Source organism: Labeo rohita, chromosome 10 (genome assembly GCF_022985175.1).
Source record: "Labeo rohita strain BAU-BD-2019 chromosome 10, IGBB_LRoh.1.0, whole genome shotgun sequence".
In the NCBI taxonomy this organism is placed as follows: domain Eukaryota; kingdom Metazoa; phylum Chordata; class Actinopteri; order Cypriniformes; family Cyprinidae; genus Labeo; species Labeo rohita.
The window spans coordinates 1,273,483-1,286,933 of record NC_066878.1 but is presented as its reverse complement, the minus strand read 5'-3'; the positions used below and the strand labels follow the sequence as shown (position 1 = coordinate 1,286,933).

Here is a 13,451-nt window from a genome sequence, read left to right as displayed (position 1 = left end):
GTCGCTGGCTCTGCCTCCGGCTCCGACCTGGAGGGCTGTAGCGCCGTCTGTTCTGCCTCCGGCTCCGCCCTGGAGGGCTCTAGTGCCACCTGTTCTGCCTCCGGCTCCGCCCTGGAGGGCTCTAGCGCCGCCTGCTCTGCCTCCGGCTCCACCCTGGAGGGCTCTAGTGCCACCTGCTCTGCCTCCGGCTCCGCCCTGGAGGGCTCCTGAGCCTCCTGCTCCGCCCTGCTGGGTACCGCCTGCTCCGCCGTGGAGGTCTTCTCTCATGATCTGGTGGTCCTCAGCTCCTCCCATCTGGCCGACTCCACCCTGGCCTCTTGCTCTGCTTCAGTCCCTTGTTTATCTCCCCTTACATGGACCTGGCCCTCCATCCCTTCCCCAGTTCTGCCTGAGCTCCTCCCCCTTCCTGGACTGGTATTTCTGTTTGGAGCGTCTGGAAGCCACTCTTTTGAGGGGGTTATGTCATGTGCCTGGTCTTTGTCTTCTGTATTCGTGTTTAAGGACTTTTATTTTGTAGTTTTTGTGTCTTATTGTTCCCTGCTTCCCTGTACCTCTGTTCCCTTGTTTGTTGCCATGGATCTTCATTGAACCACACCCACTCCCTCATCAGTTACCCCGGTTACCAATTAGATCATTACCTCACCCTGTGTATAAATAGTCCTTGTCTTTCCCCTGTATTTTGTCAGTTGTTTAATGTCTGTGATGGTTGCTCCCTGTTCTTGCCTGGATTCTAAGGGTTCCCCGTTCTGGATAATTTGTTGTTTTCTTTGGATGTACAATAAACTCTTGCACATAGATCCTCGTCTCATCTCCGCTAACTTCATTTATTGTGCACTGTCTGGGTCACAGCTTTGTAGATAGTTTATGTTCACATACAGCTACATAATAGGAGCACTTTAATTCCTTATTTATTAATATTTGCCTCATGTATTATGAAAGATATTATAAAAGTAATGAAATTAAATGGTAATAATTAGACAGCTGTTATACACAGACACAACAGAGACAATGTTGTCAAACTACAAATGACACTGAATTGTTTATTAAAGGTGAATTGTTTAGTGTAAACAAAAACATGACTACTATTGCAACAGCTCACCGGATATTAAAATTGTTGATTACATAATTAGATGGTCATTGTAAACATGCCACAGACAATGTTGTCAAATTACAAACTGGCTTAAGAAAATATATTTATTTAATTTAAGAATTAAATATACTACTACACAATCAAAAGTTGATTCGAGCCATAGATATTTTGCAAATTTTGCTTGATTAGTGTTAGTAATTATGTCTACTATTTAACAACAAAGTTATGACAAGAAAAATACACCATCACCACCACAACACAGGTCTAGGACTTATGGCGTAAGAGTTTAAACTTTAGTTTAAAAGAAAAAAGAGGGGAAAAATTCAAAGCCCCACAACAATTATAAACTCTGATTATATTCTGTAAAAATGTCAATGAGAGAGGATTCTGTCTGAAATATTTTAAGATTTAAGATATGTTTAACTGAAACTTTAAACCAACGGTAAAATAGAGCATAGACCAGGGGATTCAGACCTGAGTTAATATACACAATCCATAATAGAAATCTTACTATCTTACTTACTATTACTGTATTCACTGTAAGAGACAAGATACAGTACGGAATATAGCTACACAGATAAACGGTCACAATGATTCCTAATGTCAGAGCAGCTTTACTCTCAGATTTCCTCCTCGTTGAACCCTCCGTTTTTACCTCCCTTCATCAGAGAGTTTATAACTTTCACTTGGTGATGAGCAACATAAAATATCTTTAGATATAAAATTATAATCACAGAACAAGGAAAAAGGAAGGACATGAACACATCAGTTATACTCCAGGCAGCGTTAACCATGAAGGGACACTCTCCATAACACCTGTATGTTCTTCTTGATGAATCAAAATATCCATTATCTGTTACACAGGAAATATTGTATGCTGAAGACCATAACCAGCAGATACATATGACACATAAAGTTTTAGTTGTAGTTATTTTTTGTTGGTACAGTAAAGGGTGACACACAGCAACATAACGATCGACAGCAATTAAAATTAAATTATAAAGAGATGCTGAAATGAGCAGCCCTGTTATTGCCAAAAACAGTCCACAGAAAGTGTCTCCAAAGTACCAGCACACCTCAATCAGCCTGGTGGCCTCTATGGGCATCACAAGTCCAATAAGCATATCACTCACAGCGAGAGAGAGAATAAGCAGGTTGGTTGGAGTGTGAAGCTTCTTAAAGTGAGAGATAGAAATGATCACCAGCAGGTTCAGAAACACAGTCCATGCTGACAAAAATGAAAAAAACACATACATGATATTGTTTTTATGTTTTGAGTGTTTTCCCTTGATACATGATGAGTTGATGGCAGGAAAGCAGTACTGAATTTTATGATCCTCCATCTCATAGTTAATGAGTGAGTCTCCTCCTTTGACAAGTTTGTTCTGCTTTCCTTGTCCTTTTATTTATACAGTGTCTGGATCAAATTGGCCAACCCATCTACTGCCCACTCTGATGCTGTATAATTCTATTTAAATATTTATTGCATGTACTAATTTATCCACACAATGGCCTTTTTTCTTTTCTATAAATAAATTAATGAATATTACTTAATATCTATGCATTATAACGGTTCTTACTTTGGTTGGGTATGTGTAAGGGATAATGCACCACTAGCTGTGCATTAAACGATTTTAAGAAGTGCATTAATGTTGTTTAATGAAAGAGATGACAGTGTGTGTGTTACCTGCATCTGCGCGTCTCTCTACAAACAGTGAAGCTGTGTTACTTCAGAAACAGCTCATTCCTGAGGAATATAATGTAATGATCTAGTTTCTGGGCTATTGTATTTAAAATCTCTCTCTCTCTCTCTCTGTGGGTTTGTGCACATCAATTAAAGCAGCACATTAATATAAAACGGTTATTAAACTGGCAAACTACCTGTGCATTAAATGGTTTTAATGCATACCTGCCACCCAATCAGAATCAAGTATTCAGACAGACCATGGTATAAACTTGTATAAATGAGCCTTAAGATAGCAATGAAATCTATTTTTAACTCTATTTTTATTTATTTTTTAAAAACACACACACACACACACACACACACACACAGCCGTAATGACGGTGATCCATACAACCCCAGTGATGAAAAAAGGGAATTGATAGGTTTGTGTAAGAAAAATACAAATTCATTTTAAGCTATTTTAACTATAAACCATTGCTTTTGGCCAACAGTTGTAGGCACATTCACAAAATTTAATTAAAAATACTAGAAAGAACATGAATGAACTTAAAAATAATACTGTTTATCAGCATGTTTGAATGTTAAAGCCAAAAGGAGAATAAGGTCAGTATACGGACAGGACAGTAGACAGGAACGCATTGAGTGGAGAGAGAGGGGAGCAGGATTTGAACTCAGGTTGCCGTGTGTGCAGTTGTAGAAAATAAATAGATAATAGTTTAAATAAATGTAATAGTTTATTTAAATGCAAAACATTTAAGATGATTTCTCAATCAGCTTATTAGAGAATTACTGCTACAAAAAGTCACTGATTCATTTTGTAGAATACAATGGGCTCTGCATATGGCAGTATGGGTGGGCCTCTATCAAGGTCCTGTGGGTTGATCTATCATGTACAGTGACATATAGTTGTTCAGTTTGTTTATACTGATGTCAGAAAAGCTCATTGATGTAAAAACTCAAGACTCCCAATTATAATTGCTATAATTTATGTTCTGCTTGTATTGTTGCTGTGTAGGTGATTCTCCATGGAACTGTTAATTAAGTGTGTGAAATACACACACATGTTGGGTTCCCATGTTTTATGAGGACATTCCATGGACATAATGGTTTTTTATACTCTGCAAATTGTCTTTTACATTCCCTTACCTAAACCAGGCCTGGGCAACTTCGGTGCTGGAGCACAACTGTCCTGCAAAGTTTAGCTCTAACCCCAATCAAATACACTTGATCAAGCTATTCAATATCTTCAAGACAGAGGTTTTCTTACTATTGGGAGATGAGAGGGTCTGTATTACTTACTACTGGAGAAAATGTAATGGTCAACTAGGAACAAATGTGTCTTAATAACCAATCAAATAACAGCCTTGATGTCAGAGCTGTGTTACACAGATATCATAGGAATGAATGAGAAGTGACGTTATCTTTGGGTTATCTTAACCCAAAAGAGTTATTATATAGTATATAACAAAAAAGTATTGTTTAGTGTAAAAAAAATGTTGAAGACCGGCTGACAGGCTGTTGATTCATTAAATGATAAGCTGTTTCTGAATTGTTTATTCAGCGTAGTGGAGCCTCTTCTCCATTGCCATCCATTAAAAAAAAAAAAAAACTGCCTCTGGTCTCCTTTCCTAAACTAGAAGCATTAGCATTAGCCGTTACTATTTTCTTGGCTAAACAATGCAGGCTTGCCTTCTATTGGCTTTGTTCAAGATTACTAGATAACTACAGGAAGGTGTGTTCAATTAGGGTTGGAGCTAAACTGCGGGACAGTGACTGCAGAGTCAGACTACCTCTAAACCTACCACTCACAGAAACGTTCTTGCATTAAGATTTTCATAAAACATCTCTATGATTTATAAGCTGTTTTCCTCGATAAATGTCCCCACAAGTACAAGGATTTTGGATATTGTCATGAAATGCATTAAGGAATTGTTTTAAGGAATGAATTCATGATTATCAGTGCATTAGTTAAGAATTAATTAAATTAATTATTGCGTGTGAAAAGCACATAAAATGTGTTCAATCATATCCCATTATTATTATTATCATAGTATTAAGCTCTTTGTACTGTAATGTTTTCTCACCAGTGATTGAGACATGAGATAATTTGACAGCGTTGCATTTAACCCTCCACCAATGCTGTATTTTATTGTGTCGCTGGTTAGCTTCTTGTCTGCCTGTGGACATCTGTGTTTTGGGGGAGGTGTGGCTTTGGAGAGTGATTTGCAGGGAGGGTGAGATCTTATGCTTTCAAAGCAAAGCAAGCTTAAAAAAAAAAACGTAGTTTCAACTTTAAAAAAGTAAGTGTTCATGCTACCTTAAAATTTTAAGTTTACTCAACTCAAATATCCACATTTTCATATAGTACATCTTAACATTTCATGTTGACTAATGAAGTATGAACTTCCAAAATGTAGTTTAAATGCAGCTTTAAATGATCCCAGCCAAGTCTTATCTAGCGAAACATTTGATCTTCTTTGCATGTTTACTTTGTAAACACTGGGTCGGTACTCCTGCGATGTAGGATGATTTTAAGTTGCAGAAAAAAAAATGAGATGGGAGGTTTTTTTGACATACCCTAACTGTATTGACCCAGATAAAACGGTTCATGCAGACGACAAGATGAGCATTTGAGGTTAAAAAGTATATAAATTGTCAATTTGTTTTTAAAATGACAGTGACCCTTCTTTCTCGGCTGGGATCGTTTAGAGCCGTGTGAAGCTGCATTTAAACTGCATTTTGGAAGTTCAAACTTGGGGGCACCACTGAAGTCTACTATATGGAGAGAATTCCTGAAATGTTTTGCCCAAGAAACATAATTTCTTATTAAGTGAAGAAAGAAAGACATGAACATCTTGGATGACAAGGGGGTGAGTAAATATTTTTGTTCTGGAAGTGAACTTCTCCTTTAAGGAACACAGAGCACTAGTGGGTAGGTACAGGAGATTTTTGCCAAATTTTGCCTCTATTGCAGCACCTCGGACCAGTTTACTGAGAAAGGCAGTAAACAATCTATTTGTGTGGGCTGATGACTGTGAAACAGCTTTCAACACACTAAGGAGGTAAAGTATGATTAAACATTTAAATGATGGCAATTTGTATATTACTTGATTTTTTTTTTTTATCAGACTCTTTGTTAGTTGCTGATGTAATAGTAATCATTAATGAATGGTTTAGTTCTTTATGTGTCATGCAGTAATTCTTATGTGTATTAGTGAAGAATGGATTAATGCATATAGTGCACCCATACTGTAAAGTGTTACCAACTCACTTATATTCTCAAACGTATGATTCGATTTTGAATCTACTTTCTTTTCAAATACTTGGGTGAAAGTTTATTTTGTTGGGTAATTATCTTTTTTGTACTAAGTACATTCATATCCGTATAGCTGTTGTTTCTTATGTAAACTCATTCTAAGAAACGGAGAAAGTAGAAGAGAAACCACAAATTATGTTAAACACAATAAAATTTACAGTTGCAACAGAAAGACAAGTTTTAGAATGTGTAATATCTGTTATAGTGGATTATAGCCGGGGTGCAGTCAGAAAGTGTGCTTTACCTTTTTGAAAGCTGAAACCCAAATACATTGTGGAAATACAGCACTCATGAATGATAATTTGTAAACATGTCCACTAGAGAGGATGCTGGCTGAATTATTTTAAGTGACAGGATGTGTTTAACTGACTTTCTAAACCAAGGATAAAGTAAAGCATAGATAAGAGGATTCAGGGCTGAGTTAATGTAGAAGACCCATGTTAGAAAATTCACTATGACAGAAGACATTGCACTCCCTGCAAGAGAAAAAACATAGAGAGGTAACCAACAGAAAAGATGAATTGCCACAATGATTCCTAATGTGAGAGCAGCTTTACTCTCAGATTTCCTCCTCACTGAAACTTCCAATACACATTTACCACTCTTCAACAGAGAGTTTATAACTTTAACTTGTTGATGTACAACATGAAATATCTTCAAATATAAAGCTATGATCAGGGCAGAAGGAAAAAGCAAGGACACGAACAGATCAGTGACTGTCCATGTAAAACTCATCGTAACAGAACATTCTCCATAACACACATCTGTTGTGTCTGAAGTGTCAAAACGTCTATTACTGCTTGAAAGTGCAGTGATATAAGCTGAAGAGCAAAACCAGCAAAGACAGATGGTCATTAAGGTTTTGGTTGTGGTTATTTTCTGTGGGTACTGTAAAGGGTGACACACAGCCACATAACGATCCAAAGCAATTAAAACTAAATTACTGAGAGATGCTGAGATAATCAGACTAAGGATAAAAGTAAACAGTCCACAGGCAGATTTGCCGAAGTACCAGCATGTCTCAATCAGTTTAATGGCATCCACAGGCATAACAATAAGTCCAGTAAGCAAGTCAACCACAGCCAGAGAGAGAATGATCAGGTTGGTTGGAGTGTGAAGCTTCTTGAAGTGAGAGATGGAGATGATCACCAGCAGGTTCAGAAACACAGTCCATGCTGACAGCAATGAAAAAAACACATACATAATGTTGTATTCATGTCTGGAGTGTTTTCCCTTGATACATGATGAGTTGATGGCAGGAAAGCAGTACTGAATCTCACGATCCTCTGTCTCATAGGCCATGCTTGAGTCCCCTCCTGTTAGGAGTTTGTTCTGCTCCCCTTACTGTCCTTTTATTTATACAGTGTTGGATCAGGCTGACCAATCCATTTACCACCCACGCTGATGCTGCATAATGACAATTAATTTTGTATGTACAAATTTATGTATGCAAACTTTCACTAAACTTTCCAAACAGTAGAAACAAGTCATATTATATATATATATATATATATATATATATATATATACACTGTGTGCTTAATTAATAGGCATTTTGATAATCTGGTCATATTTTTTTTTACCAAGCACATTTTACCAATTCCAAACCACAACAATCTTAATAACTACTATTAATTTTGTATTTAATCATTTGTAAGTGATATATAACTGTCCATGAAGGCTGGAAGTGAAAAACTCCTTATATTCAGGTGTGCATAATTATTAGGTGGCGCTGGAGACTAAACGGTTCCTGATGGTGTCACACCTAATTCTTCACCTTAATTCCTAATTATTTTGCAGTTAACATGCATCTTTTCTTCACCATGCAGACTCAACAAGCATTTCGCACCCAATGGTCAAGCCTTAACTTTGCAAATTCTTGTAATGCATTAGTATTGCATTCTTCTCATGGACATTTAATAATTTGGACTTTTCAGTCTGGGTTAAATATTTTTTTTGGCTCATTTTATCTGTAAAAGAAAACATGCTAATAATTATGCACACCTGAATATAAGGAGTTTTTCACTTCCAGCCTTCACGGACAGTTATATATCACTTACAAATGATTAAATACAAAATTAATAGTAGTTATTAAGATTGTTGTGGTTTGGAATTGGTAAAATGTGCTTGGTAAAAAAATATGACCAGATTATCAACATGCCTAATAATTATGCACACAGTGTATATATATATATATATATATATATATATAGTAAGTGATCGAACGATCAATACAAACATCCACTGGTCAGTAATCAGAAATACAACACCATAATAGAAATGGTCATAGTAACTCTCTGCTGGCTTGGAACATCCATACACAGAAATCAGGTAGGTTTCTTGAGGCAAAATATAACTTAAGTATGGTAGTCTACATTTCCAGCACAGAGTTCCAAAAGAAGGTAAACTAAACAAAACAACTTTTCAGAGAAAATGCACATAACATGCACATGAAGCGCTGATCAAGGATATGCAGGAAAACAGGTTAACAGGTATCTTTTCTCTTCAGAACAAACACAAGATTAGGTTAAGACCGATTTCCTTCATTTTTTTTTATTCAGTGTAATTATTGTAATTTAAATAATTCAGTACTGAATTATTTATATTACAGCAAAACATTTATAATTTAAATGTTTTGCTTCAAATAAAGTACCTTTACAGCAGAGGTTGCGTTAACCGAAAATTGTTCGTCATTGACGGATTTTTAATTTTTTTTATTTTTTTTTATCAGTGACGGAAAAATCTGAACTCCATCTCTTTGATAGATTATATTCAGGGTGATCTATTGTAACTTGTAACTTGTAACTGTAATTCCCACCCCTGTCCGTTGGTGGCGAGTGCGCTCCATTGTAGCAGCAGAGCACTAGCTCTAGAACAAAAATGAAACTGTCACAAATGTTTTGCTATGTGTTTGATTATGCACAGGCGAGTACCCAGAAGCTACAACGATCTTTTACGCCACAATAAACAGCGTATAAAAGGTATTTATTGATTGATGTTCCTAATGAAATCGACAGACTTTGAAATCTGAGACTTTGTTTTATATCAAAAGTATCACAAAGCAAAAGACAAACTAAACAGCGTTCATTCAAAAACAGGACCAAAAGATATTTATTGATTGATGTTCACTAATGAAATTTAAGTTGTCTCATCTTTTCATTTTCTCTCTTCAAAATAAATGCATAAGCCTTTGAAATCAACTGGTTACTGCAAAGCAAATTCAATCCAATCAAACATGCCATTGGTTCTAAAAATTTAATGGTGTGCTATTCTGATGTAGGGCTGGGCGATATATAAAAAAAATTGATATCTTGATATTGTCAAATTTTTTACGATATTTGATGTATATCTCAATGTTTGCATTTGCTTTTAAAAAAACATGATTTTCTTCTACCCCCATTAAAAAAACAACAAAAACAATTTAGATAAAACAGGTATTGTTACAAAGTAAATACAAAGTGTTTAGTTTTATTAATAAACATGTATATGTAACTGAAGTAGTGCAAAACAAGTACAGAAAGTGCATTCTGTCAACTTTTTAGTGCATGCAATTCACAATTTACACAGTGCAACTGGGGGAAATTATTAAACTTTAGAAAGTTTTTACCTAAGAACAGTGAAATTCCTAATAGTAATTCCAAATTGTAAAAGCCTATGTTTCTCTATTCCAGTGTTACTAATTGTGCAGCTCGCCAAGGTATAATTTGTGACTCGCATGTCAGCAAATAATACGATGATATGATCAATACAGAGATTTCATAAAAACATTAAAAGCAATCAGGGCTGTAACATAACTCATTAAAAAACTCACACAGTGTCTACGCCGGACGCGAGCGTCATGGTGCTGGAACAGTCCCACGTTCAAGTGCACGCAATAGGCTGAGACTTGCCACAAAGCACCCGCAAAAGTAATTACCATGAATGTGCTGCGGGGAAACAGTAAGGAGATATTTGAATTATTAACAAACTAGTTTTTTCTATTGTCACAAGGATGAAGTTGCCAATCTTGACTCGCCATCTTCTCTTTGAACGCGCCTTTAGAGAGAAATGAATCTTTACAGATTATATAATGAAAGAGTTTGCTTTATCTCGTTAAGTAATAATTTAAAACTTTGTATAGATATACTTCTAATGTCTGTGAGGTATGTATTCATTGAGTTTCGGTTCATATTTGTGAAGCACTCCTGGTGAGACAACAGAAAGCGCATCATGTTTGTTTTCTTTATTTTATAAAAGCACCGTTTGCAACGTTTTATTGATATTGTGAGTGCACACAAATAAAAGTAGACCCTTTACAGTTCTGAATTATGTATTACCCCTACCTTTATGAGCACAATGATGGAATATTTGGATTGGATAACTGGATTGGATATTTATCCAATCCAATATTTACCCGATTGGATATTTATCTTAGTTTAATGTTGAAACTAACATTGTTTTATACTCGAACTTCTATAGGGCTATATCTATAGATTTTATTGTAGGCAAGTCGTGATGATTTCAGAAGGCAAAACTGATCAATGGCTGCTTGGCTGTTACTTAGAAAAAATTAACAAACAAAAAATGCTCCAAAGGTTTTTCTAAATTAACCTAATAAAAAACAAAATTAAATATTATCACTTTGCCATTACATACAAAACTGAACTATTTTAATAGCTGAAACAGTAGTACAAGCTGTTTTGGGAGAAGGGGTAAAAAAAGACATATAAATAAAGATAGATAAATAACTTTAAACAACTTAAAATGGCTCACCTGTTTACTTTTTCTGACAAGTGAGGACCACTGCTTTTTTAATACAACAGCGGTTGACTAAATGCATTTATTCAGCGATCACAGACGCAAAAAATACAGTCGAGATCTCATGACAGAACACAGACTGGTTGAGTGACACTTTCATTATTGATCGCTAAACTCCAGCTTGTTTGTCTGTGTTTTAAATCAGTGTCAGCCCTTCCGCAATGAAGAGCGAGCTCATGCGCCTGGTTGCCAAATTGCTTAAAATAAGCAAAACACCGGGCAGAAAAAGTATCCTTGTAACAGCGAAGCTCTGATTTGGGAATTCGCACTCTTGATATCTGGCAACCGCACTCACGTCTCTTGTGGGGTAATACGTAAGGGGATGTAATATTGGACGTTCGGCACATTCCTTGTATGTTTGAATTTGAAATATTTAATATTCACGATATTTTAAAATTTTACATCAGCATCAAAATTATTGCGATATATTATCAGTAATATTTGATATATCGCCCAGCCCTATTCTGATGACAAAATTAGTGATGCATACTGTACGTTGACTCTTGCGTAGATGTAAACAGCAAAGTGTTCCTTGAGTTGTAGTTAAGACTACATGTTTACATATTTAATTCCTTTTAGTCATGTGGCCAAGGTTCCCAGATCTTCTGCCATCAGTCTGAAGGTCTGACAACATGACACTAGATTAATTCATGCTAAGCACATTCACATCAGCATAGCTTTTGTTTCTTAAGGTAAACTCATCCCAAGAAAAACAGACTGTAGAAGAGACCACAAAGCATCCGTATACAACAACCATAATTATATTTACAGTTACAACAGAAAAAAATGTTACATTTGGAATTGGAATAAAATGTTACAGTGCATTATATCAAGGGATGCAGTTAGAAATTGTGCTTTACCATTTTGAAAGCTGAAACACAAATGCATTATGGAAATGCATCACTCATAAATTTGTAAGTCATAGAATGCATGGTGTTTTTTTTTTTTTTTTGGTCCCCATAAGAAAAACAGAATTACAAATCATACAGAATGAAGTAGTTATTAGTAATTTAAAAATGCATAAGGTTTTGTGTGAGGGATACAGTAAGGGGATAGAAAATACAGTTTGTACAGTATAAAAACTAAGGCATGTCCCCACAAAACATATAAAACCAGTGTGTGTGGTTCAGGTGCCAAACAGCTAAGAGAAGTACATTTCAACATCAAATTACAACTGAACTGAAGTTTAAAAGGGTGATAGTTTTATTGGGTAATGATAAATACATTTATTAACATACATGAACTCTTAATCTGTCTTTTTTGACAGATTTTGCAATCTTTTTATCTGGAGAGGCTGAAATGTAAAACTGCACATTTTAAATAAATATAAAATTCCTAGTGCCAAGCACATCTACATCAGCATAACCTTTGTTTCTTTTGTTAAATGTACAGTAAATGTAAATGTATCTTGTGGTTATCAGGGGATGCAGTTAGAAAGTGTGTTTTACCATTCTGAAAGCTGTAACACAAATACACTGTGGAAAAGCAGCACTCATAAATGATCATTTGTAAAAAATGTCCACTACAGAGGATGCTGGCTGAAATATTTTAAGGCATATGATGCGTTTAACTGATTTTCTAAACCAAGGGTAAAATAAGGCATAGATAAGAGGATTCAGGCCTGAGTTAATATAGAAGACCCATGTTAGAAAACTCACTATTAGAGAAGACAGCATTGTATTCCCTGCAAAAGCGAAAATATAGAGAGGTAACCAACAGAAAAGATGAATCGCCACAATGATCCCTAATGTGAGAGCAGCTTTTCTTTCAGATTTCCTCTTTCCCGAAGCTTCCATTACACACTTACCACTCTTCATCAGAGAGTTTATAACTTTAACTTGTTGATGTACAACATAAAATATCTTCAAATATAAAACTATTATCAGGGCAGACGGAAAAAGCAAGGACACAAACAGATCAATGACTGTCCATGCAAAACTCATCATGACAGAACACTCTCCATAACACACATCTATTTTGTCTGAAGTGTCAAAACGTCTATTACAGCTTGAAATGGCAGTAATATAAGCTGAAGAGCAAAACCAGCAAAGATAGATCGTCAGTAAGGTTTTGGTTTTGGTCATTTTCTGTGGGTACTGTAAAGGGTGACAAACAGCCACATAACGATCCACGGCAATTAAAACTAAATTACTGAGAGATGCTGACATAATCACACCGAGGATCAAAGAAAACAGTCCACAGGCAACTTTGCCAAAGTACCAGCATGTCTCAATCAATTTAATTGCCTCTATGGGCATGGCAATAAGTCCAATAAGCATGTCAGACAAAGCCAGAGAAAGAATGATCAGGTTGGTTGGAGTGTGAAGCTTCTTGAAGTGAGAGATGGAGATGATCACCAGCAGGTTCAGAAACACAGTCCATGCTGACAGCAATGAAAAAAACACATACATGATATTGTATTCATGCCTGGAGCGTTTTCCCTTGATACATGATGAGTTGATGGCAGGAAAGCAGTATTGAGTCTCAAGATCCTCATAGGCCATGAGTGAGTCTTCTCCTGTTAGGCTCCTGTTGTTCTGCTCTCCTTATTGTCCTTTCAT

At 36.0% G+C, this 13,451-nt stretch overlaps 1 protein-coding gene and 2 pseudogenes across 1 annotated transcript; all 3 read right to left on the bottom strand.

The window, feature by feature from the left end:
* Positions 1–1,430: 1,430 nt before the first annotated feature.
* LOC127172384 (trace amine-associated receptor 13c-like) lies at positions 1,431–2,493 on the bottom strand (annotated as a pseudogene).
* A 3,888-nt stretch (positions 2,494–6,381) lies between these two features.
* On the bottom strand, positions 6,382–7,410 carry LOC127172383 (trace amine-associated receptor 13c-like). The gene has a single exon (XM_051121645.1). It carries the CDS (start codon positions 7,393–7,395, stop codon positions 6,382–6,384), a length of 1,014 nt encoding a protein of 337 aa, XP_050977602.1. The 5' UTR covers positions 7,396–7,410.
* A 4,982-nt stretch (positions 7,411–12,392) lies between these two features.
* Positions 12,393–13,451, bottom strand: LOC127172381 (trace amine-associated receptor 13c-like; annotated as a pseudogene).

Coding starts and splice junctions, on each gene's coding strand:
- LOC127172383 (XM_051121645.1), bottom strand. CDS start 7,395: ATGGCCTATGAGACAGAGGATCGTGAGATTCAGTACTGCTTTCCTGCC.